Below are 24958 nucleotides of genomic sequence, written 5' to 3'. Positions count from 1 at the left end.
ACATGTCAAAGACATTGACATGTAACATTTACATGTAACATTTAAAGATTAGGGTAACATTAGAAGACTTTTTTCTGAATATTCACAAAACTGGATGTAAGCTAGCGCTCGATCTGAAATGTTTGGAACATAACAAAGTGTCACTTGGCGCTCGTGCTACTAAAAAAAAAACCCAAGTGCCAGCGAGCTCCTTTCAGCAGAACATGTCGTGTTACACGCTGCCTGTGACGTCGTCAGTCATGTTACACGCTGCCTGTGATGCGATGCCGCAGGCGGCGGTATGAAGGTGTTCACGCAGGTGTACTCCATCGTATGGAAAGACGTGTACGTTCAGACGATCAAGCGCCACTACCTCACCACCATCTTCGAGGTTGGCATGATCTTGCTCGCGTTCCTGGGTGTGGAGAACGACCGTCCACTGCCGGCGCCACCGGCCTCGTGCACAAAGCCGCCCTGCCTGAGGCTCAGTGCACCCCGTGACTACCCGGAACGCAACGAGAGCGACTTCAGAGCGCCGCAGCTGGCAAGCAAAGATTCATGCATCTGTAGCTGGCTATCCCTCCCTTTGGGCAAATAAGAAAAATCTAGAAGCGACCCTAATCCCCGACTTAAAGGAGCACTGGCACTAATTTTAAGTATTGTCGGATGGTCGGTCTCCATAAGAACACTGCTGTCGAGAACCCTAAAAAGAGCATTGTGGTGCCTCGGAATGCCTCGAATATATTTTTAAAAAAGCACACACACACTTTAGGTTTCGATATTGAGGTGGCGGCTTCTCAGTGACGTGTCATCGCAGTGTGATTATGTCACAGGGAGACAGCAACTCGCTCCGTACTAGCGGCAGATCTGTTATCTGCTCATGGTGCATGTAAACAACGTTGAGTAAATTATCGTCCAGTGACACCGACAGTGGTTCCTGCGATTTAGGCTACATGCAGGACACAAAGAAAACTCGGGGGAACTGTGTTGCCTCGTCGGGATAATGTCGATTGTGGTAGGGCTGGCTTCCTGATGCTCAGCGACGAAAAACTTCAAAGTAAAATATTTTATACGTGTTGTCTGACACTGGTGTGTGGTAGCGTTAACATTGCATACCAAGGAAAGGAAAAGCATGCCTTTTACGGTGCCTCAAAATCGTGTCAGTACCCGTTTAATTGTCTGGCAGTGGCGCTCGCACCTCGGGGTTTGTGTGCCCTGGTAAATTCCATTCCTTGCCTCCAAGTTTGTGTTTCGCACGCTGCCGTAGCGAATCTCGGAGGCCAGCTGCCGCAGTTATGTCAGCTGCTCTTAAGCTGCTCCAAGGAGCCTACGTCATGGCCAACGTTACTAGACTAGGTTCAGTTGTCAAACTCTCCACAGGCGCCACACATCTCGGGCGCCCGCGTGCCTTGGCTCGCCGCCAGATAGCGGGAGCGCCGCAAGCGTGAGTGCAGCTCTTGTATTGGCGAACACGCTGGAGTCCTCCGACTTCGCAGCTTGCAATCGCTACAGGTGTTTTCACCTATTACCTTTTAAATATTCTCATGGCCTCGTGTTTAGCGGATCGAGAGCAAAACTTTACCGAATTGTGAAAAACGCTGCTGCACTCTCCCGGAGTCACTTATCAGGTGACCTGTTGATGTATCGTTCAGTTTATTATGCACAAGTGTTCCGCCCGTCTGTACGCCAGGCTTGTCCTTTAAGAAGGTATGGATTGTTGCAAGGGCAGCTGCACTGTAGCCATTGATATTTGCAAGGTACGCCTGATGCTCAATAAGTCGGCTGCTCGTGGTAAGCGGGATAAATGTCGTGCTGCACAGAGTGAAGTAGCAGGCAGTTTATGTCCAACATCTTTGTGCACCGCATTCCTTGTGAGCTCTTCCCTTTTACTTGCCCAAGAGAAGTTTAAAAATCCAGGTCATCTGTTGGTGCAGCGATCCATGAACTGCACTGAATCCTTAGCTGACAACTGCACTTTCAACTTCATGAATCTAGTAACGTTGGTCATGACGGTCGGTCATGTAGGCTCCCTAAGCTGCTGACAAGGAAAGCGTGCTCTTTCAGTGAACTCAATCAATTTTCATTCATTATCCTGGCAGTTAATTGGCCCTCATCATTACTAGAATTATGATGACATATCATATGTACTCAATATTTCTTAGCTTAAACCAGAGCCGTCGACATCGTACCAGTTTTATTTTTTTTAAACAAATGTTTAGTATATTCGGAAAACTGGAAGTGATTCACGGTTACCCGAATGATCCCCCGGTGCTTCGCCCACTCATCATCATTCACTTCGTGGATACGCTGCGATTTTCTTTTATCTTTACAGCCGGTACTTCGTCGATGTTGCCGACGCCTAAGATCATCGTTTTACAACCTCCATATACAATATTCCAACCCCGTCCAAGTTATCTCTGTTCAAGCGTTCACGCCGGCAAGAATGACAAATGAGGCCAAATACATACATAACTATGAAAAGTAATAGCTTATACGTAATTATATGTAAGGCGCGGATGAGAAACACGGTCAATGGTGTTATGACTGACGTCGGTGGCGATGCGTTGACTATGAGAATGGACGGGCGCTGCGTTCTCACACTACTGGAATGCATAGGCGTTGCATTGGCCGACAAGCGTGTCGTTGACCGCAGGATCTTTGTGGTTTCAGTGAGTGCAACGGCCGCTCAGCGACAGCGTTATTGGTTTGTGCCATGGTGGGTGGTGTCGTGTGTGTGATTGGTTGTCATCAAGAAGGAGGAGCCAGCCTGAGGGATTAAAACGATGGTGCTGAGTAAAAAAGGGCTCTGAGCCCTCGGTTACAGGCTCATCCAGTTCACTCGTCGCTGAACTCTTACCTTTTCACTATGTAATTAAGTGTACAAAAAGTGCCAGTAAACATGTTTGTTTCGTTTTCCCAACTGGCTAGCATCAGTTCCTCAACCCGGAGACTTTGTCACGCTACAAAATGGAGTCTGGGTACGACGCAGCCCTACTTCGCAACAAATGGTTGCCGCGGTAGGACGGATCTGAATACCCGGTCGCAACAATGGGCATAATGGCAATTCGTAAACAGTCCACAAAAGTGTTGAGGATTGGGCGAGTTGGTTCGTCGTACTTGAACCGTAATGCGATATACCATTTCAAGTCCACAAAAGCTTGCATCAGCATGTGCGTCATTCGCAATATTTCAGTTCCGTTGCATGTATTACACTTATGATCTCTCCCATTAACACTCGTTGCAAAATCTGCCGAAGACCTTTCAAAAGTGGCAGCGTCGTCGCATTTCCGTCTAACACTACTTCATCATTCTCGGCAACAAGTTAAATAACGGTTACATTCTTTATTTATTTATTTATTTATTTATTTATTTATTTATTTATTTAGTTGTTTGTTTATTTATCCCCTCATTTTGCAGATCCTCTACACTCCGCGAGGGCCTAACAAAAAGCTGGTCGAGACCGCCTTTCCCACCAGCGGCAGGGTTAGAACGCACGGCTACGACACCGAACGTGAGCTTCTGCGGGCATTCTACCAACTCAGCCCGAGGCCCAAGCGGGGTCCCGAGCAGCGGGTCGTCGCGCTCGTCTTCGGCAACACCAACGGCAAGCGGAAGAACGACCTCGAGTTCACCGTTCGTTTCTTCGACGACCCTTACTACGTCATGCGGCGAAACAAGGTGTTCGCGCTTTTCAGCACGCTGCCGAACCCGGTGACGCAGCGCGAGAGCGTCGCCTACTGCCAGATCGCACTCGTGCGCGCAAAGACCCAGCTGATCCATCAGGCCTCCGCCGGGAAGAAGGCCGCTGCTCGGCCCTTGTATACAATGACGACGCGACGGTTCAGCGAAGGCCCGCTGCCAGAGGACACTACGTGCCTACTATGGATCATGGTGGTGCGCATCGGCATCGGCTACTTGGTCACCTTCTGCACGCTCGTCGGCCGGCTCGTCGAGGAAGCCCAGAGCGGAATGCGCGAGAAGCTGCGGCTCTTCGGGCTACACGACACAATCTACTGGCTGGGACACTTCATGGCCGCCATGTTCAAGGGCCTCGTCAGCATCGTCTGCATCATGGGCTACATGACGACAGTCGAGGCGGACAAGAACGGACGGGTGGCCACTTTTCTCGCGGGCACCGACAAGACGGTAGTGTTCGTGTCGCTGGTGCTGTTCAGCTTCCAGTACGCCACCACGGCCATGTCGATGTCGCTGTTCTTCACCAACAACACGGCGGCCATCTTGTTCGCCATGTGCTATTGGATCACGGCGTACGCCGCGCCCTGGCTGGCGCTGGAAGACTTCGACGGTCTATCGGCGCACTACATTATGCTCTCTCGCAATACTAAGCTCGTGAGTTCGCTCCTGCCGTGCATGGCGCTGCACTGGTGCTACCGCATCATTGGATGCGCCAACGTAGTCGGTAAGGGGCCTTAACAATGACACAAAAACTTCCTGAAAAGTGCTACAAGTTTCTATACATCGTCGGAACCACTTCAGTCGACAAGTTAAATCACTACAAAATCGTATTTCCGTTTCCCCTTGCTGATACCGCGTTACCTGTGCATCTTTGCTTTAGAATCCACTAAAACACGTCTACGAGTTGCACGTGGAGGATAGCTTGCGTCTTATTTAGGGTATACTATTCCCAGCCCGATATACTATATAAAACTATAGATTTCTAAAGTATACGTCTGAGGTACATCTGGCAAACCAGTCCATGCCGTTGCCGCTTAACGGTAACAGGCAATCTCAATGTAATGTTTCCACTGGTTTCTGTACTTTTGTGGTATACCTTGTAGATTTCTAAGAAACGCACGTTTATACTGCTGATCAGGTGAACCGTACAGACTGTCGTCCGTGTCCAAGTACGTGCTCCAGCTTGACAATGTGACCATGCTGGACATCTGGACGGTTATGCTGGCGTACAGCGCCCTTAATTGCGTCGCCATCTGGTACCTGGGCAACGTGCTGTCATGGGCCCGCGGGACGCCGCTGCATCTCTGGTTCCCCATCTCCCCGTCATACTGGCTTCCCAGTCGCCAGGGCGGATTCCAGAAACTACCCCCGGCCACTCAGGACGGTGTGCACTTCGAGCCCTACCCACCAGACAAGCAAGAGGCCGTATTTGTCAACAGGTGACCGTTCTGGCACCGCATGGCACGGCATGTAGCGCGAAATCGATTACCGCTGTTCGTTAAGAACAGACTGTGTACTAAGCGAAGGCAAGCGCGCGACGGTGAGGCAGAAAGTGAGGAGGACAGGTGAAATCAAGTTTGCCGCAGCAAACTGCGCTGGAGTTTCCGCGGTGTGGGCAGTGCCGCCCTGGCGGTCAAAACGCGCATACTCCAGCCGCTCCCGCGGACGAGTGTGGCGATTGGTTGAGGCAATGCGGGCGCGTATCGCCGAAACAAAACAAAAGGATGCTGGCGGTACTGCTGCGCATTCAAGTGCGACAATGCGTAGAAATGAGGGAGGACGTATCCTTCTATGTTTTTCCTTCTAAAACATAAGAATAGGAACGGATGCGGCGTTGCATTCCGGCAATCAGGCGAGCACAGTGTGTTCTGCTCTTGGTCTCCTGTCTAGTGGCGTCGGGCGGGTTTCTTAACCGAACTTCGCGTGTCTGCTAGATTTATTCGATAGTGAGGGCCACCAGTGGAAACCGGGGCCAACGAGCAGAATTTAATCGGTGTTTTGTCGTAAATAAAACATACATATTATGCAGCATACGGCATATGTAACAATCTTTTCATCTGACCACCGCCAAGCTCCTTCTGATGCTACCGCGTGCAGTGAATATGATACGATAGGCAGCTAGTCTACATTATTTGCAAACAGTTACACAGAAGGAAAGCTGTGGGTCTACGAGATGCGTACGGGGGCACGTTCGCCGAAGCCGCTGAACTGTTAGAAATACGCACGCGATGGATCCGTTGAACTTCACTTGTGTTACAGACAGAGTTCTTGTCACGAACAAAGCAGCGGACTACTCGAAGCTTAGCTTTCTGGAGTCAGCCGACGCGGTAAAGCTTCTTTGGGCATTGGCTGCCGCGGCGAAGTGACATCGCAATTTATGCCCCACTAGAAAAGGGTCAAATGTCTTGGATTTTTACTCGCCGTTTAATTCGCCTAACGTACTATGTTAGTTTTTTCGCTTGCCTGTGTCTGCTTAGAATAAACTTGTTTGATCAACATCGACAATTGCTGGCATTTTACGTGCCAAACAAAGTACGATTATGAGGCACGCCGTAGTGTGGGAATCAGGATTAATTTTGACCGCTTGGGGTTTTTTAATGTGCACATAAATCTCAGTACGCGGGTTTCTTTGTGTTTCAACCCCATCGAAATGCGGCCACCGTGGCCGGGAATCTATCCCACGCCCTCGAGCATAACAGCGCGACACCATACATGCTATGTTAGCACGGTGGTTTGTTTGATCAACGTCCGCGTGCAGACATACCGCGGGCTGGGCATACATACCACGGCAGAAAAACGTTGACGCAGCTACCCCTTGCCTCTTAATTTTTTTTTTTTTTTTTACTGCAGGAGTGGGCAGCTGGTATCGACGCAGCACGTACTTATCAATGGAGGCTTGTGAGCCTGCGCTAGCTTGACACAAATCCCAGGACGCAACCAGAAAATGGTGACGACGGAGTCGCCACCACGGCACAGCACTGTCTCTTCGACGCCGTATGCACAGACGTAGTCTGCTTTGCAGGGCTTCTCTCCGTTTTCCAGTGCTTTTCTGAGAAAGTAGCCTTCAGACAAAGTTATTTTTTTCTAAACCATAGAGCAGTATCACTGGCGCAATGGCTGCTCGAGCTGTTTGCGCCAAAATGAAGCACGGGAACGGCGCACGCGCGTGCGCTCACCGCGGTACTGTGCGGCCGGTCGTCTGGGCGCGAGCGGCATGGCCTCCGAGATGAGCCGGCGGCGCGGAGGCCATGCGAGCGGCTGAGTTTTGTCGCGACTCCCCGCCAGGCGCCCTTTTTCGGCGCGCCACCTATCCAGCGCTGGTCTCCCATAAGCCGCTACCAACATCTTGGGCTACCAGCGACATCCGTGGAGGACATTCTCTTCCCTGCGCGGTCACCACTGCCAGCCCTGCGGGCTTTCCTGGAGTTTGCGGGAGCCGCTAACCTCCATGATATTTAATCGAGATGCGCTGGCCTCCTTCCCGTGCCAGGGTGGAAGACCTCCTCTCCTAATACCCTAGCTACTCTCCTTCTCACTATCTCTCTCTCTCTATCCCTTTTAAAGGACCCCTGACAGCAAAATTTTTGTTGGTGACTTTTTTACTGTAATTTGTAGCTTTGGGTCTGGTAATCCTTAAGTTAAATCGTAAATGCTCTAGCATATCGTATAACTAATTGTAGCGTAGTTAATTGTGACCATTTTAGCGTCACTTCAAAACGCCCGCCTAAAAACCACAAGAAACTAGCGACCCATGCGGGGAGCGTCAAAGACCACGTGCACTCAAGCTGTGGTGACGTAGAAAGCGCGGTTTTCAAATCGGAGCCCCGCGCGCGGTAGAGATTGAAAGTATGTGGGTGCCTCGGTATGGGTTAAACCTGTTAAGCGCGTGACCCTTCACGAAAACTACCTCGAGAGCAGCCCGACAACAGAGCGAGAGGGGTGCGGAACAATAGGCCTCGCCGGGTGCCAGTCGTCGTATGTGCACGTGCGCCCCGCAAACCTTCTGTGACGTCCACAATACTCGCTTTACTCGTGGAACGTCACGCGGGGCCTCTATCTACGTCATACCAGGATGTCGCAAGGTGCAGCCAACTCAAGTGAGCACTCATGCTTACTTTAAAACCAAATTAAGATATCTTAAAGGCAACGTTCGTCGCTAATAATCGGTCAGATGTGCCCCCATATACAGGAAAGTCAAACAACACAAACATCTCGAGGTTTCAATTTTGGTGTCAGGGGTCTTTTAAGCCCACTCCCCCTCCCCGCAAGGCGCTTAGCCGTGTCCCCGATACGGGAGAGAGAAAGAAGCGTCTTCTCTTTCCTCTTTTCTTCTACGTCTAATAAATAGCCACTTATAAACAAGGGAGATGGCTTCGCCCTGCAGTGGGCGTAATCATGCTGATGATGGTGACAGTTCCAGATAGCGCGCAACCGATCACATGTAATGGATTGCGAATCATATATAATTTGTCATTTATTTATCGATTACTTCTTTAGTAACGGTCGCTGTAACTCAGTTACTCTTCTTCTTGTAATGGATTACGCGTAAGCGTTACATTAATCGCGAGGCAAGCTTGTAAAAGGAGATGCTGCATTCGTATTTGGCGCGAACAAAACTATAGCGCATACCCGTCGCCGTGGAATGCGGCAGCCTTGGAAACCTGAGCGCTGCGTATGTTTTCTATGGACAGCTCGCGCGGTCTGTGTTGTCGACATTTGGCATCTCGCCTTCGTTTCGCTTTCCCATTTTTCTTCGATGAATATCAAGCTCTCGTCTACAATTTCGCCGCCCGAGCCCCGGAGTTTTGCATTCGCTTCAAATAGCAAATTTGTCATAATACAGCTGTGGAGCACACAGACGACACTAGGCCGCGAAAAGCACCGACTGACTAGATCGAGCAGGCGTGTGAGATATGCATCAGCCACATGCGGATAGCCATAAGGCCGACCGCAAAGCACCCGAACTCATACGTATGGGGAGGTTCAACTATTAATGCGATGATTCGCTGGAAGTCGTATACTTGTTTTCACTGCGTGAATTTCTGATGGATCAAAGCATATGAACTAGTGAACGAGCACACATTGCCGCAGAGACTGCCCCAATGAGATTTAGCATAAGGGCCAAAGAGCCGCTGTGTTAGCGTGTGCAATGTCTCGCGCCTGCTCGCGCTTCTTGTGACAGAGCAACACATGCCTCGTGCACGGGCACGAGAAAGCGGGTTGACCTGCGAGGCTTCAAGGAAGAAGACGACGTGCATTGTTAGAAGGGACACTTCTGTGTGCAACGCTCTAGCGGACTCCTTGATCTTGCATCTACTTTTCCGGGCACAATTAGTTCGCCCAGAATAAGCAAGTTTTTGTGTTTCCCTTCTGTCAATACTTTTCAATAGATAGCGTTGATGTAGGTGACTGACGGCGACAACAGTGACTGACGGCGACACGTTCTTTGTTTCAACAGGCTAGAATACGAGCAACAGCACACGAACGTCCTCCACGACACCAGCTTCAAGGCGTACCCCAACGAGGTGCTCGTGGTGATCGGCCCCAGTGGCTCGGGCAAATCGTCGCTGGTGAGGATCGTCACCGGCATGCAAAAGCCCAGCGGCGGCCAAGTCATCGTAGGGGGCTTCGACGTGACCAGCCAGACCGCGAGTGCCCGCGCCAGCATGGGCGTTGTGCTGCAGAGTGCTGTGCTCTTTGACGATTTGACGGCCTTCGAGCACCTGCTGTTTTTCGGCAGTCTCGCAGGTATGCTTGCTAAGTGTGCGGTGGCCTGGCGCCTCCTTCAAGCAAACACGTACCTGAACCTGGTGGTCTACAGCCGCTATTACACGAGTCAATACACCGACAGGTGTAAATTATGTAAGGAAAGGGCGTCCAAAGGCGGTCCGACAGGGTCGCGCAATTGCTAATGATGAGCAGACCGTGCTGATCAGCACAGATCCAGAGGAACAGCTCTGGGCAATGCGACGGGCCGAGGACGCCGCCAGGGCCCAAGGGCTCCTGAACCGCAACACCTAGGCCGCCGCATAATATAGTTTTATCCCCCTCCTCCTCGCAGGTATGCTCGGCGAGCCGCTGGTGCAACGAGCCGTGCAAGTGGCAGACATGATGCTACTGAACGAGCTCTCCTCCGTGCTCACAGTCAACATGGACCGAGCGTCCAAGAGGCGACTTGACCTAGCCATTGCCATACTCTCGAATCCGAGGTGCGTTATATAGTGTTTGCAGCCGGTGAGCGTGCAAAGTCATACGGTGCACTACTGATCGCGATAAGAAGTGAACATATTACAGCGGTATTAGAAGCCCCCCCCCCCCCGCACACACACACACACGCACGCGTGTGTGTGTGTGTGAAAGGGGGATGAACACACACGTCTAGAGAAACATAGTTATTAGTTCACTAACGTTGCGGCCGGTGGCCCTGCCTTCACAGCAGCGAATTCGGCTGGCCGACATTTTGCTTTCTAAAGTGTGGGAGACGACGGTAGTTCTTGATGGGCATACAAAAGCCTTTTAGGTGCGTCGCGCCACGGCGATGCAGGCTCATTTTTTTTTACACCATTATAATGGCTCTTTCGACGCACGTCAGGAGAGCGGTTGTGGATGAGTCCCGCGTAGCATTGTATAGTAGGCGCAGCATTGTGTGTGTGTGTGTTTAATATATAACTATATATATATAATGCCGACCGTATTTCAGATGCATCTGCACAATGGCGTTATTATGGCTTAAAGCGTTCGATTAGGTTGGAGAGCGAGGAAACTATTAAGTTTACGGACCTTTTAAGTCATCGTCCTGATAATATTGCTGTTGCTCCGAGCAATGTTGTTGTTTTTTACTTCATCAACAGGGTGCTCATACTTGACGAGCCCGTGTACGGCATGGACATTCCTTCCCGCTACAAAGTGTGGGAAGTGTTGAAGAATGTCAAGCAGAAGACGTGCGTCGTGATGACGACGTCGGATGTCGACGACGTAGATACGCTGGGCGACCGAGTCGCCATGCTGGGCCATGGCGGGTTGAAGTGCTTCGGCACGCCCGCTTTCCTTCGCTGGCGTTATGGCTGCGGTTACAACTTGCACGTCATCAAGGCGCCCAACTTCCAGACCAATCGTCTCGTCCTCGCCCTCAAGGAGGCGTCCAAGGACGCCCGCCTGATACAGGCAAGGAATATTCCACGCACGCGCCAAGCCGTACGGGTTTCCAGCTTCGTTTCAATGCGCGCGCTTATAGCGCTAATATGGTTGAGCGATAAACGTCGCTGTAGCCACCACTTCAACAAACGGACTTGTTCTCGCGGAAGAGCAAAGACAAGTCCCCTTGTTACATAACGTGAGCTGCAGAGATCCGCATTGCTTGTTTTCTTTGCAATACCCCGATAATCCCAAGAAAACGGGGCATTACACGAAGGACAGGACAGAAAGTGAGAATGGCGGGTCGGTTGGTTAGATGGCATGATTTAAAAAGCAAGCAAACTACGGTCTCCTTCAACGGTAGTTCTAAAACGAGAAAATGACGGTGATGAGGGCGATTTTAGAAGTGTGTTCCATTATCGGGATGTGTTTACAAAAGGACGTTGATATGAAGGTGTGGGCACGTTTTGGAGCATACAAACCATTAGAATGCGGAACTGTGGTTCGTTGGGATAGTTGGGTACACATCTTTTATATGAAAAAAGAAAAACAGCACAAAAAGAGAAGATTCACAAGCGAACAGACGCACACACGACCAGCACAGTATAGAAATGAAATGCAGTAGTGTGGTTCGTTGCGCTAGTTGCTCATATACTTGAGAAGGCCGCCGGACTTGCGTTGGGCTAGACACACAATCTGCAGTGCTGTCTCTCTCTTCGCTTATGAAGCGCGTCCTTTTTGGCGCTGCTTTTTCCACTTACAAAAACCATTATATTGCGTCTGGGGGAAGGAACGGTGCGCTCGTATGATTTGGTTACCTGGACCATGCCGCTAGCTCACCGATCACTTTGAGCATCCGCATTCCTGTGAACTTGTCTTGTTTTTATTACTATATCCTTTGTTGCGCGGACAATTTGGCGCAGACGGATTCACTAATTGTGTAGACATGACGCCAGGGCCGCACCCAGAAATTTTTTTCAGGGGGTGTTTGTGTGTAGAACGGCTAACTTTGCCAACTGGTGGTCGCTGTGAAGGCGTGAAAATATTTTAGTGTCACCCGAAAAGTTAAAGCATGAAAAAATTTCGGGGGGTGTCAAAACCACCTCAACCCTCCCCCACCCCCTCACTTGGTTACCGCCCTGCATGACGCACTCTTCCGTGCCACCCCGCCAAAGCCTTTGCCTGTTGAGACGATGCATTTCAAACATTCTTCACCGAAGTAGAGTGTACTAGAACAGGGGAGTGCTCGGAACGGCCGCATCACCAATGTACAGAAACCGTGACAGAAACTGTAGCCCAAACAGGGTCAATCCGCCTGTGGCGCTGCGATCGGCAGTCTGCAATGTGTCGTCATTCAAGAGTTGCGCGCGGCTCCGCCAAAGTGGTGCAGGGGCAGAATGCCCGCTTCCCACTGAAAAGGCCCGGGTTTGAATCGAAGCTGTAGGTAGTGGGTTTTTATTCTTAGTGTCACCTTTTAAAGCTGTATTGGTTTTCCTTTGTTTCTTGAAACTATAGCTTCTGTTGCGATGTGTTGCTACAAAAAAGTAACGCAATAAGTGAAATCTCGTTTCGAGTCCCGTATTCGCGAAAATCTCGGAGGCCATACTTTACGTTTTTGTTCAATCCCGGGCGGTGGCGCTGCAAATAACTGCGCTCACTGTCAAATTTCTTCTATTTTACTTCCCATTTTGCGTTACTTTTAGAAGCAACACGTAGCAACTGCAGCTAGTTTTAAGAAACGGAGGAAAACCAACGGTGACATGTACTAAGAATAAAAACCCACTACACACAGCTGCGATTCAAACACGAGCCTTTTGAGTGGGAAGCGGCCATTCTACTCCTGCACCACTTCGGCGGAGCCGCGCGCAACTCTTTAACGACGACACATTGCCGCGCGCAACTCTTAACGACGACACATTGCAGACTACCGATCGCAGCGCCGCAAGCGGATTGACCCTGTTTGGGCTTCACTTTTCGAGGCTCGTTCCGGGCACTACCCTGTTCTAGTACACTCTAACCGAAGTTTCAATTTACTTGACTTCAGCTTCAACGTCACTTTAATCCGCCCATTTTTTTAACCTGAACGCGCGAGCATCGACCGCCGAGTTGATAAGCGCCGTACAACGGAACGCAGCGGCGAAATGAACGAGAATACGCGCGGCTATCGTCTGCTCGGCTTTTCCGGAAACCGGACACCAGCCCCGCTTCTTTGGAGCACCGCTATTGTCATCCTTTTTTTTCTTGTCTGAACGCTGCCACCAAGTTATAAAGAATAGGTCAAGTGGTCGTGCTTCAGATGGATGGCGTGTGATTATACGCCAGCTAATTATACTACGTGCGTATCAGCATTTTTAAAGCGGAGCTTTTAAACTTTTAGTTATGCCGTGCGGAGTCGACAAAAAACTCTCATCAGAGGCAGGTGCGCGCTCTGCTCTCTTCGTTCTCTTCATCGTCTTAGTCTTCATGTTTAGTCAAGCCATTTAAATCGGGCTATGCGTTGCTAATATCAAGGTAATTAAGACCATACTAATTATGGATATTGTAATTACGGCTTTGCTAAGGGGATGTTAAGAGCTTGCTAATTAAGATCCCGATGATTACACCCTTGTTAATTAGGACCAGAGTAACACGGACATTAATTAGTTTAAAACTACTCGAATTAATAATTTGCTCATTATGATTGTGTTATGTGAGACTGATAATGAGGCCTTACTTATTAGCAAGCTTCTCATTAAAATGACCCTAACTTGTAAGGTTATAACTAGCTTGTTCTTAAAGGTGCTCAATAGCATGGTCCTAATTAGGAAGATCTGAATTATCGTATCGTAGGTAGAACTTAGAAATGTCGTAATTATATTATCATAATTAGCAAGGCATTAATTGTCAAGACAACGAAGAGAGTCAGAGAGCGCTCTGGCTGCTGATAGCTTCTTGTCGACTCCGCACGGCATAACGAAAAGCTTAAGAGTACCGCTGTAAAAATGCTGATACGCACGTAGTATATTCAGCGCGTGTAATCACATCCCATCCAGCTCAAGCGCTACCACTTGACCTTTTCTTTATAACTTGATGGCAGCGTTCAGAAAGGAAAAAAAAGACCGCTCGCGCATTCAGGTTAAAAAAATGGGCGGCTGTACACGCTATTCCACCACCCTCAAAAACAAATGTTAACAACCGAGTAGCGAAATTGCGTAAGGTTCGTGAGGTGTTGCAGCGGAAAGTCAACGCGAATGAAACTTGAAATCCGCCCGCAGGACCGCATGCGTTTCGCGATCATAAACCTGGGCGAACAGAAAGCCTACGACACCGTGTCAGAGGCACTGCGGATCGTCGAGCACCGGAAAGCCGAGTATGCCATCCAGTCGTACAAGGTGTGCGTCATTACCATCGCGGACGTCTTTCTGCGGGTCATCATGGAGGTGGACTCCGGCAGCCTCCAGAGCAAGCGGCGCGCCGCCGCATTGAACAAGAGCCGTGTTCCTCAGGGTGCCGACAAGCAGCAGCCCATGGGCACGCAGATAGAGCACACCGAGGGCAACATGGAGATGGCCACCGCGAACGTCGGAGGCGTCACGCAGGTCCAGTCGGAGGCGTACGAGTCGTCGGTGCAGATCGAGCAGCACGTGCACGCGCTGTACGACCTGGCGGCGGGCCAGCCCCGGACCGCCCAGATCTTCCTCGCGATGCTGTTCAAGCGGCGCCAGTACATGCGCCAGACGCTGTCCACGCCGCTCGCCTGCTGGCTCCTGCCTTCGTTCCTAATGTTCCTCGTGTGCCGCTTCGAGGCCAGCGCGCAGGAACCGCTGTACCTGCACTTCGCGGCCGACCGTCTCGTGTACGACCTCGCTCAGCTGCAGCCGCGCACGGACGTGCTACTCGCACGGGACAGCGCATCCTCCAAGGTATTAAAGCGAAATCCTTAAGCCTTAGATGTCTCAACACTGAAAGTAATCGTCGGCGTCAAAACGAGTGGTACAAAAATCACGTGATGACGTCATTATATGACGTCATCATAACGTCACACATCGCCAAAATTTATGACGTCATTATAGCACAATCACATGGCATTGTCGCTTGGTAATAGTGGGCCGATCACGTGAGGTGCAGAAAGCTTCCAGTGCCTCTGACTCCGGAGGCAGTGCAAAACCACGCTACGTGCAGAAAGCTTATTCGACTGAGAAGAAAAAGAAAAAGATGGCTTTCGCCGTCGAGTCCTGGGCGATTGCATAAGGAACCGTGTGAGTTTCAATGGTGTCCATTAAGCGCCTCCACTATCGACTATTCGCTCGAACCTCGATATTACGAAACTCGGTTTTATAGAAATATTAAATGAAAGAAGCGCCAACGTATCGCCTGATACAAGTATTATAAATTTATTTAGTTACGACAAAGCAAAATGTTTTGGCCCCACATCTATCGTTAGTTAACTCGTGGTTTACTGCATATCGCAAGAGAGAGCGCGCTTGGCTTTGCGATACGGGAAAACATGTCTTCGCCGAGAATACAATTACGGGGCAGTAAAAACCAGCCAAGAAGCAGGGAAGTTACAAGAAACGGAAGCTGAATTCACATCGGTATTTTTTGGTAAGTACTAAGTGGCGATTTCGAACTCGTGTATACGATTCAGCGCAGATCCAAAGCACATGTTCGCATATGCATCCACGAAATCATTATCATCAATCACCATCTAAAACTTAATCCCCGCTTCCTTATAGGTAACTGGATCCGCGCTAGATACGAATAGCTAGAGGCTGTTTGATTTTGTGATCGATTCTTGAAATTTTCTCACTATAAGTGCCTTCCGATCACGAATTATGCAATGTACGTCGCAGCTAGCCGACTCAATCTACCTGCCCAACATCCACTCCAAGTCGCTCGCCGTGCGCACCGTGGCCAGCATGGACACGTACATGGCGAAGCTCAAGCAGGACAGGTCGGCCCCCAAGGACGCCCTCGCGGGAGCTCAATTCGTGGCCGAAGAGGGACGCGGTGGCGCCACCGGCGCGAGCGGTCGGGCGGTCGCCTGGTACCAGGGCGACGCCTACCACACGCAGTCGGCATCGGCGAACCTCGTGGGCACCGCTCTGCTGCGCTGGACGTCCGACGACCCCAAGGCCTCGATGCTGTCCATGTTGCAGCCGATGCGGCGGCAAAACCGCAGCATCTACTCGCGAACTCTGCGCCGCTACCACGTTGCCGAAGAACTGCACCTGGTGCTGTCCCAGCGCCTGATGCGGTTCGTGCTACTGCCGGCTGCCATGTCGGTGACTGCGGCCAGCTTCGTGCTGTTCGCCATCGAGGACCGCGTGAGCAAGTCCAAGGCGATGCAGCTCATGTCGGGCGTGCCCCCTCTGGTGTACTGGATGGGCAACTACGTCTGGGACATGCTCATGTCCCTAGTCTCGCTCGTCTGCATGTTCTTCCCGATCACGTTGTGCTTCCCGCAGTTCTTCAGCATTGGTACGTCGACACCTCGTGCATACACTTCGTGATGCGGGTGACTACAGTATGTTTATGACGCAGGAAGTTAATTACAATATGACGTAATCGGTGTAAGAAAAAGAAAGCTGAGATCAAAGCATATATAGCTGTCGCATTAAATAGCTGTATGCATTGCAAGTTTGTACACACTCGTCATTTGCCTGCTACACACCTTGCAGTCACTTTGCAGTCACGATTTGACCAGCGTCTAGTCTTCTCTCTCTCTCTCTCGCGCGCATCTCGTACACACACACACTTTATATATATATATATATATATATATATATATATATATATATATATATATATATATCTATATATAATATATATATATATGTGACGCTATGAAGGGGAGACGGTCCAGCGGCACAGACGCCATACTTTATTATTCTATTCACGCGCCACCTCTTCTTCGTACGGCTTCTAACCAGCCATTCCTTCCTTACGTCATATATATATATATATATATATATATATATATATATATATATATATATATATATAAATAGTTTTTGTCAAAGCGCGCAAATCGTATTCCGCACTGTAACACACGTAAAGCACACCGATAGAGTGCCCCGAACGGTTTAGAACATCGGCCATTGTTGTGACGCAGCGCCGGCGGTGATAAGCATCTTCATGGCCTACGTGCACAGCGTGTTGGCGTTGGTCTACTGGTTCTCCTTCTTCATGAATTCCAGGCTGGCCGGCTTCATCCTGGTCAACGTCGTGACGTCTCTAACCGGTACGTGCGTTTCCATGTTTGAAGAAAATAATTAATCACCATCTGATCCTTCTTTGAAAGCCAAGCCTCCTTTGCATTCCTACCGCCCCTCTTGTTTCACCTCCTGTTTTCTTACCTCGTCTCATCACTCTCCCGCCAAAGCCTATGACGTGATTTTTTTTTTATGAAGATGCACACGTGCAGGCTCTATAACTACTGATGAGCGAGCTTTTACTAATGCTATGTACGAGTACATTGTAGTACGAGTGAGCTAGTTCTCTCAAACGCGACTACCTCCGCTCAGATTGACAAATACACTGTCTAATTACACCTCTTCACACGCTCAGCAAGAGGAGCTCCAATCCGCCTTTTTCACGAGCCACGGCGCGTGCGCCCTTCCCCTGGCGGAAGAGTCGCGAAATGCCCCTTCATCTCTCAGGCTTTTTCTACCCGGCCCCTACCAAAACCCTACCAAAACGCCAGAGGGAAGCACAGAAAAATGGAAAAGGCGGATTGCGTCATACGTGGCACATCAATGGCGCCATCTGTGCAATCGATTTGCACATAATGCAAAATGGCATGTTGGATAGCATGCAAGTTGGATAGCATGCTGAGCCTCTAGCATGCATGTTCCGACGCCAAAGGCGCATGACACACACAAGCAAAATACACATCTGTGCTTCTCTTGCTTATGTCGCCGTTTATGCTCCCTTTGCCTTGGAACAGCGATGTCAGTAAGGCGCATGAGTATACAATCTCATATGGTTTCTCAAGCCCCACGCTGACCGAGCTGAAAAACGTTGCATGTCAAAAGCAAGTGGCAAGCATGGCGGTGGATGACTTCGCCACACTGATAATAAATAATAAAATGGGACCTACACTGCTTCAAGATGTCCGACTTTGCGTCATCTCTAACAATCCTGCAAAAGCGCAAACACTACAAAGCACAAGGCGTAGGCCCGACATTTCGACGTTCGAGACATACCAAAAGCGCGTCAACGCGGTGTATAAATGTCGCAGGCACGGTGGCCGGCCTCGCCTACCAGCTGTCTCTCATAACAACTGAGCAGGGCTCGGAGCTGCTGACGATGAACCCTCCGCGGGACGCGCTGCTGTGGGAGCTGTACCTGCTGCCGCCCTTCTCCTGCACCTGGGCTCTCATCAAGACCTTAGAGAAGACATCCGAGGAGCGCTACTGCACCGGCGATACCATCGACGTGCGCGACGTGTGCGCCTACGTGCACAACAGCCTGGATGAAGGCGCCGTGCTGCTTCCGAACCTGCGCTACTGCTGCGCCAGCTTCTACGCCTCCAACATGACCAGCGTCCGCTTGCTGCCGTCTTTCTCATTCCACAGGTATTGCGCGACACAAGAAAAGTGGTGTTAAGTATTAATTTACTGTTTCCCAGGGCCGCAGCGATGTTATAAACGAATGATTGCCAGTAAACTTTGTAGACGTCAGCGATCATGCAGCTTGTAGCCCCTTGCCAATTTCAATGTGCTTTTCTGCATGATACAAGTGTACTGTGGCGAAAGTGACTTAAGCGTTCCACGCGCGATCACAAAATTTTATAACTGACGCATTCATAAGCGTGTATACATATACATGCAATGCTTCGGAGGCAGGTTCAACCCCTTCCTCCCCCCGAAGTACTGCGTGTATATGTATACACGCACACATAAACACACACGCACTAACATACATAAAGTGTGGTTCCTGAACTATTCTCTTTTCACGGTTGCGCTAGCGCTGTTTTTCGGGTGATTTATGGCCGCGCCCGTACAAAATTGTTCAAGGGAGGATTGCTCAAGATTCGAGAGTCTCCCGGGCAAATCGGGAGAGTTTGCAGGTATGCAGTGTCGGGAGACATTTTCTATATGGCTTTAGAATGATATAAGCTCACAGTAACTGTTACCCTGCACCGCATCAAAAATGAGTGAAACACATTAGACAATTTGAGTTTAGCGTCAGCGTGATAGCGGGGGTTAAGGGAATAGCGTTACCGTGCCGCAAACGTTCGTTGAGTACAGCGTTTACGTGCCCAAGCTTAAGGACGTTACCCAAGCTGTGACTGAGGCGTCACCTGGCGGAGGATGGACGCGATAAAAAAAGAGAAAAGAAAACTGAAAATGCTTGCCTGCCCCTGCATCAGGCCCGTAGTCAGGAATTTTTTTCCGAGAGGGGGGGGGGGGACGCGACGTGCTGAAAACCTTGACTGTTTGAGAAAAACACATATTTTCATTATTTTTTGGTAAAAACACCTACATCAAAAATTCGGGAGGGGGGGAGGGGGCCGGGTCCCTAGCTCCCCCCCCCCCCGCCTGGCTACGGGCCTGCCCTGCATGAAGCAATATTACTACTTTTAGTAATAATAAGGTATCATCCGTCTTATGACTGTTAAACCTCGATATAACGAACTTCAATACAACGAAATTATTTATATAACCAAGTATTACACTTCTCACGACTTCATGCCCCTGGAACAGCATATATTTTGAACCTCAATACAACGAAGCATGTTATCCGTGATTTCAAGTTTCAATGCTGCCCTAGAAGAAGTGAATCCTTCAACAGCAACGCCAACTTAAGTTCGAAGCGCGCGTCCGAAACCACCGCATCTTCTACGTGCACTACGCAAACACGGTAAAGGGAAGTGAAAAATTGCGGAAAACGCTACGGCTCGTTTAGCGTACTACGCATGCGCATTTCGGCCCCGCGGTTCCCCTAAGGCCGTTAATCTATACATAGTTATAGTTTAGCGTTAGCGTGATAGCGGGGGCTAAAAAAATTGCATTACCGTGCCGCAAACGTTCGTTGCGGACAGCACGTTTTAGTTTGCCGGGTTATCGTTTACGTGCCCTAACGTCACCGTACCGCAAACGCTGCGACGGTGGCGTCACCTAGCGGAGGGCGAATGCGCTAAAAAAAGTGAAAATAAAATAACAATCGAGAATGCTTGCCTGTATCCCCGCATGCAGCAATATTATTGCTTTTTTTAGTAACAATAAAAGTAAATAAATATGAATACCACGCATTAAAAGCGAAAAGTTTTATCTTGCAGACTTGTTTACACCTATCTTCTAGTTAGGCCTAGGGACGTTCGACATAAGAAGCGATCTCAAAAACTGCGCTAAGTTATCCGTAATACTCGGTCGTCGAAGCTATCTGAAGGCAAGCGAAGCCATTTTACACGGTTGTTTGCTGCGAAAGAAGTGGAACCGTCCACATCAACGCTAATTTCAGTTAGAAGCGGGCGTCCGGAACCGCCGCCATGTTTTACTTCCACTATGGTCCCTTACTTACACTACGTTAACCACGCAAACACGGTATCGTTAAATCTGAAGTGCGTACGGTAAACGCTACGGGTCGTTAGCGTACTGCGCATGCGAATTTCGATCCCGCTATCCCGCTAAGTCCGCTAAACTATAACTGTCTTATAACTGTCTGTTACGTACAACGACCTCTTGCGTTGTTCAAGTCGTTTCCTCACGTCTAACCGGACCATCCTGTGCGTCTCCTTTCAGAGATGGCATCCTGGCCGAGCTGCTGGTAATGGTGGCCGAAGGATGTGTGCTGCTCCTGCTGTTAGCGCTGTACGAGAAAGTCTTATTCCGCTCCTGGGAGCCCGGCCGGGGAGGTGACGCCATGTCAGCTGGCAGCCAGATGTCCCTCAAGGACCTGCCTGCGGACGTGGCATCCGAAGTGAGGTACACGGTATACAGCGACGGAGCGCAAGAGACTTTGCACATTGTCCATTCTTATAAAAATCGCCGTTCCGCCGCTGTTGACAGAAGCACCCGTCTTATATACAGATAAACCTTGATATGACGAACTTCAATACAACGAAATTCTCGATATATCGATATAACCAAGTATTACACTTTTCACGACTTCATGCCCACGGAACAGCATACATTTTGAACCTCAATACAACGAAGCATGTTATCCGTGATTTCACGTTTCAGTGCTGCCCCAGAAGATCGATGTGATAAAACTTCCGCTGGGTCCAGTCGTCATATGGTCGAGCAAACGCTTTTTGCGAATCCTTATCCAATATTGCCACAGCGCGTAAGAGACTTTTTCGCCAGCGCAGCATCAAGCAGCGGTCGCCGGCTATCAGGTTAAAAAAAAATGTAATCTTTCCTTCATATGTTATCGAAATGAGTTTTTGTATTGCCGTATTACTACAACATTCATCCGGCACTTCCCGGGCAAAAAAAAAAGAGGAACCTTTGGAGATTACTTGGCTTAAAAGGTCAGTTTTAAATTTAGCGAACTTTCGTTACGACGCAGTAAATTGCCGAGTTTACCGGCTTTCTTTACATAGAGGTTTAACTGTATATAGCAGGGGTGAGACAGCTGCGCATATTGCGCATTTTTGATACAATTCCGTTTTCCTGCGCCAAGCTGCTCCAAAAGCATGAAAATCGCAAAAATTGCGCCGAACTGCTCCAAAACAGCCTCGAAAGCCAGAATTTCGATGCCCACGTCAGCGCCGTTGGGAAAAAAAAGGCTTAGTTGACATGATTTTCCAAGTTCCTCGCGTTTCTTCGTGCTCCTTCAAGACAGGCGACCCGTTTCCTCTCTGCATGAGTAGCCATCAACGGCAGGCCTGACATGCGGTGTTATGTTATTGCATGCGCCCTCCGTGCAACAGGGATCGGTCGGCTGTTTTCATCTCTGCCTCAGCCGCGTTCGACGACCTCGCTCGTGCGCTTATTCCCAAGAGTAAAACATATGACGCGCTGGGGATGTTATCGATTTGGACTTATTACAGAACATGCTGCGATGCCGACGGCAAAAACCTGTTCAGAATGTCCATATAATTGCTATCGCAATAAAAGCCAAAGCAGTAATCTGCTAAATTAGGCTATATCACTAGGGGATACTGCTATGTAACTGCAATAATTGCGCAATCACATTCTTTTTGTTGTTTTTTTTTTTCACATTTTTATGAAGTGAACTGCAGAACCTTTTCTTTTTCAATTATTTCATGCATTTCTTACTCGTGCTAGATAGGTCGCATAGTATTTAATAGTTCATTCCTGGCGATACTTTCTCTAAAGGCTGCTTCAGTGTTACTTGTATCCTATAGGCCAATTTAAATACGTACTTTTCCCCCCAAGTTGCTACAAATCTGTTTTTCAAGCTCCTGAGATGACATAAGAAATTCTGCTATTTGCTCCAAATCAGGGTTCTTCTGCTCAAATTGAAATTTTGCTGCTCCAAAAACTGCTCCCAAATCAATTTCAGCTGTCTCACCCCTGCTGTATAGTGATGATCACCTTCGTTGCATGCAAATGAGCTGTGACTAATGAGTTACTGGTGCCTCTCGTGAAATTCTAGGTTGTATGCGAGTTCGAAGGTTGCATGCAAAATTCAAATAGGAAGCGAGTTTGCGCATTGCACATTGCACATTGCACGGCTGCGAAACGCGCACTGAAAGCGGCACGAAAGACCAGGGACAGTAAGGATCATGAATGCTTGACGCAGACGCGTGAACAAGGCCATCGCATCGCACGACCTGAACAAGCCGGCACTGCTGGTGCTTGACCTGAACAAGCAATACCAGTCGATTGCCGTGCTACGGGGCCTCACCTTCCACGTTGAACCCGGCGAGGCTTTGGCGGTAGTCGGCCTGCGCGGGTGCGGAAAGTCCACGTTGCTCGACGTGCTCTCGGGCAGCACGATACCCACGTCGGGCACGGCCCTCATCGGAGACGTGCCGCTGCAGAATCTGGCCCAGTGGGAGCGGCGCATCGGTATCTGCCCCGCGCACGACAGCGTGCTCGGCTGCCTGACTGTGCGCCAGACGCTGCAGCTGTATGCGAACATCAGGGGCATCCGGCCGGAGGACATCGACCGCCTCCTAGAGCACCTTGTCCTCCTGCTGAACCTCACGAGCTCCGTCGACCAGACGGCCGAATCTTGCAGGTGAGCTCCTTGTTGCTATAAGTGCCGCATATACAGTACCAGCCGTCATTAAAAGCTGCTGCGGTCGCAATACGCATCTGGGCCGTGATTAGCTGCGTGAACAAGTAATAGCGCAATCATGAGCCCTGTTCATTATACCGACGTGGATTTATTGTTCCAATATATATCTGACATTGGTCTTTTCGAACGCTTCAAATAATTTTATCTTTTTCCCACCGCTCTCTGGAATCTTTTGATCCCATGCCCTCTGCCTATCCTGCAGAGTAGAATGTGAGTGGCCGCATGCATGCCGGCACAAATATCTGAATTTCTATCAAGAGCTCCTGTCCGTGTTTTTCTATAGTGTACTAGAATAATTATTCTAGTACACTATATGTTTATCCTTCGTTAGAATGTAGCCAAGCAGAGAAAAAAAAAAGGGGGGGGGGTCGACAGGCGTTGCCATGTCAACACCCCTCCCCCGAAAAACATTTCTGGCTACGCCACTGTTAGTCAGATATCAAACGTCTGATGCCTACGATGATTAAATGACGCAAAAGCGACTACGTCTATGCTGTGTCAAGCACCGAGGTGTACACTAAAGGCTACGTAATTCTAAAACTCCCCACTACTGAAAATCAACCTAACCAATTTTTGTTACGGTGATGACGATAATTTCGTTTTCCTTTCCGCGATACATCCCGCACATCTCTCGGATGCTCTCAAGCAGGTGCAGTCTAGGAAAATCGGCGTCACGAGGATTCGAATCCTGTGGCTCTTTGTCGTAAAACAGATAGAAGTTACTATACACGCGTCCTGAAATTCGCGCGGCGTTTCTCGCAATCCACAGCGCCGTGACGCGCCGCAAATTGGCCGTGGCTATCGCCATCATCGGGCTGCCCCCCGTGGTGCTGATGGACGACCCGGCCGCGGGGCTGGACCTCATGTCCAAGCGCAAGATCTACCGCACAGTGGCCCTGCTGCGTCTCCTGGTCAAGTCGGCCGTCCTGGTCGTGACGCACAGCGTGAGCGACGGCGTCGTCATGTCGGACCGCATGGCCGTCATGCTTGAAGGTCGCTTCAAGTGCCTGGGCACCGCGAACGAGCTGCAGGAGCGCCTCTGCACCGGCACTGTGCTGCTTGTCAAAATGGCACTGGACAGCTCCATGGACGCGGAGGCGCTCACCCTGGTGCACATGCTGGTACTGAAGATGTTCAGCGACGCCATGTACAATGGTTGGATCGGCCGTTCGCTGGAGTACACGGTGACTCCCACGGCGCCCTGGAGCCAGCTGGTGCTCAAGGTTCGCGATCTGCACTCGCAGATGGTCAATAACGTCACCGACGTCATCCTCACCGACGTGACGCTCGAGCATGGGCTGCTCAAGATAGTCAAGTACCAGAGGCCCAAGCGAGCTGCTACGCCGGCCGAAGATATTGCCGTCTAAAGATGTGCGCCTGTATATGCGCTATTACGCGGTATCTCATGAAGTGCTGCAAGAGGAGCGCACCCACGCGCAATAAAACCTCGTTATTCTATTTGAGAATGCATCCATGTCGTTCACGCTGCTCTGTACAACATACGGTGTTCGCGAGCTCTTACCCCACCTTTGCGAATGCTGGCTGTTGCTGCGTTTCCGAGTGATGGTATGTGGCCCGAATGGAGAACTTTATATTAACCCCCCTATAGCAAATTTGATCATTGGTCACGTTGAATTTTCTGCTGCCTGGTAACACTCAGTCAGTCCTCCGGCATAAACATATATTTACACAAGACCTAGACGTATCTGAATGTGTTGTACTTATCTGTGAATTTATATTAATGATATAAACAGTATTTGTAGCGTCGTTCTTGCCACGAGAAACATATCGAGCATTACCTTCGTGACGCGGACATGAGCCGTCGTGCTCGTGTCATGCCACTACTACTGCTATACTGCTATAGCAATATAGCAGTATCTTAAGAATGTATCGGAAATCAGTTATGCGGAAGCCCGCAAGATCATGTGCAAGTCATGCACCCGACTGCCGC

General features: G+C 49.7%; 1 protein-coding gene across 1 annotated transcript; it reads left to right on the top strand.

Moving 5' to 3' along the window:
- The first annotated feature begins 276 nt into the window (after positions 1-276).
- Positions 277-24459, top strand: LOC119394675 (ATP-binding cassette sub-family A member 17). The gene is made up of 13 exons (XM_049415947.1): positions 277-523; positions 3397-4399; positions 4814-5114; positions 9134-9423; positions 9737-9884; positions 10527-10839; positions 14064-14711; positions 15642-16269; positions 16904-17032; positions 18032-18368; positions 20538-20720; positions 22507-22947; positions 23777-24459. Exons 1-13 carry the CDS (start codon positions 281-283, stop codon positions 24372-24374), a joined length of 5262 nt encoding a protein of 1753 aa, XP_049271904.1. The 5' UTR covers positions 277-280; the 3' UTR covers positions 24375-24459.
- Positions 24460-24958: the final 499 nt, after the last annotated feature.

This window comes from Rhipicephalus sanguineus, chromosome 5 (assembly GCF_013339695.2).
Source record: "Rhipicephalus sanguineus isolate Rsan-2018 chromosome 5, BIME_Rsan_1.4, whole genome shotgun sequence".
In the NCBI taxonomy this organism is placed as follows: Eukaryota; Metazoa; Arthropoda; class Arachnida; order Ixodida; family Ixodidae; genus Rhipicephalus; species Rhipicephalus sanguineus.
Note: the sequence above shows the minus strand (reverse complement) of the source record. Positions and strands in the feature narration are given on the sequence as shown.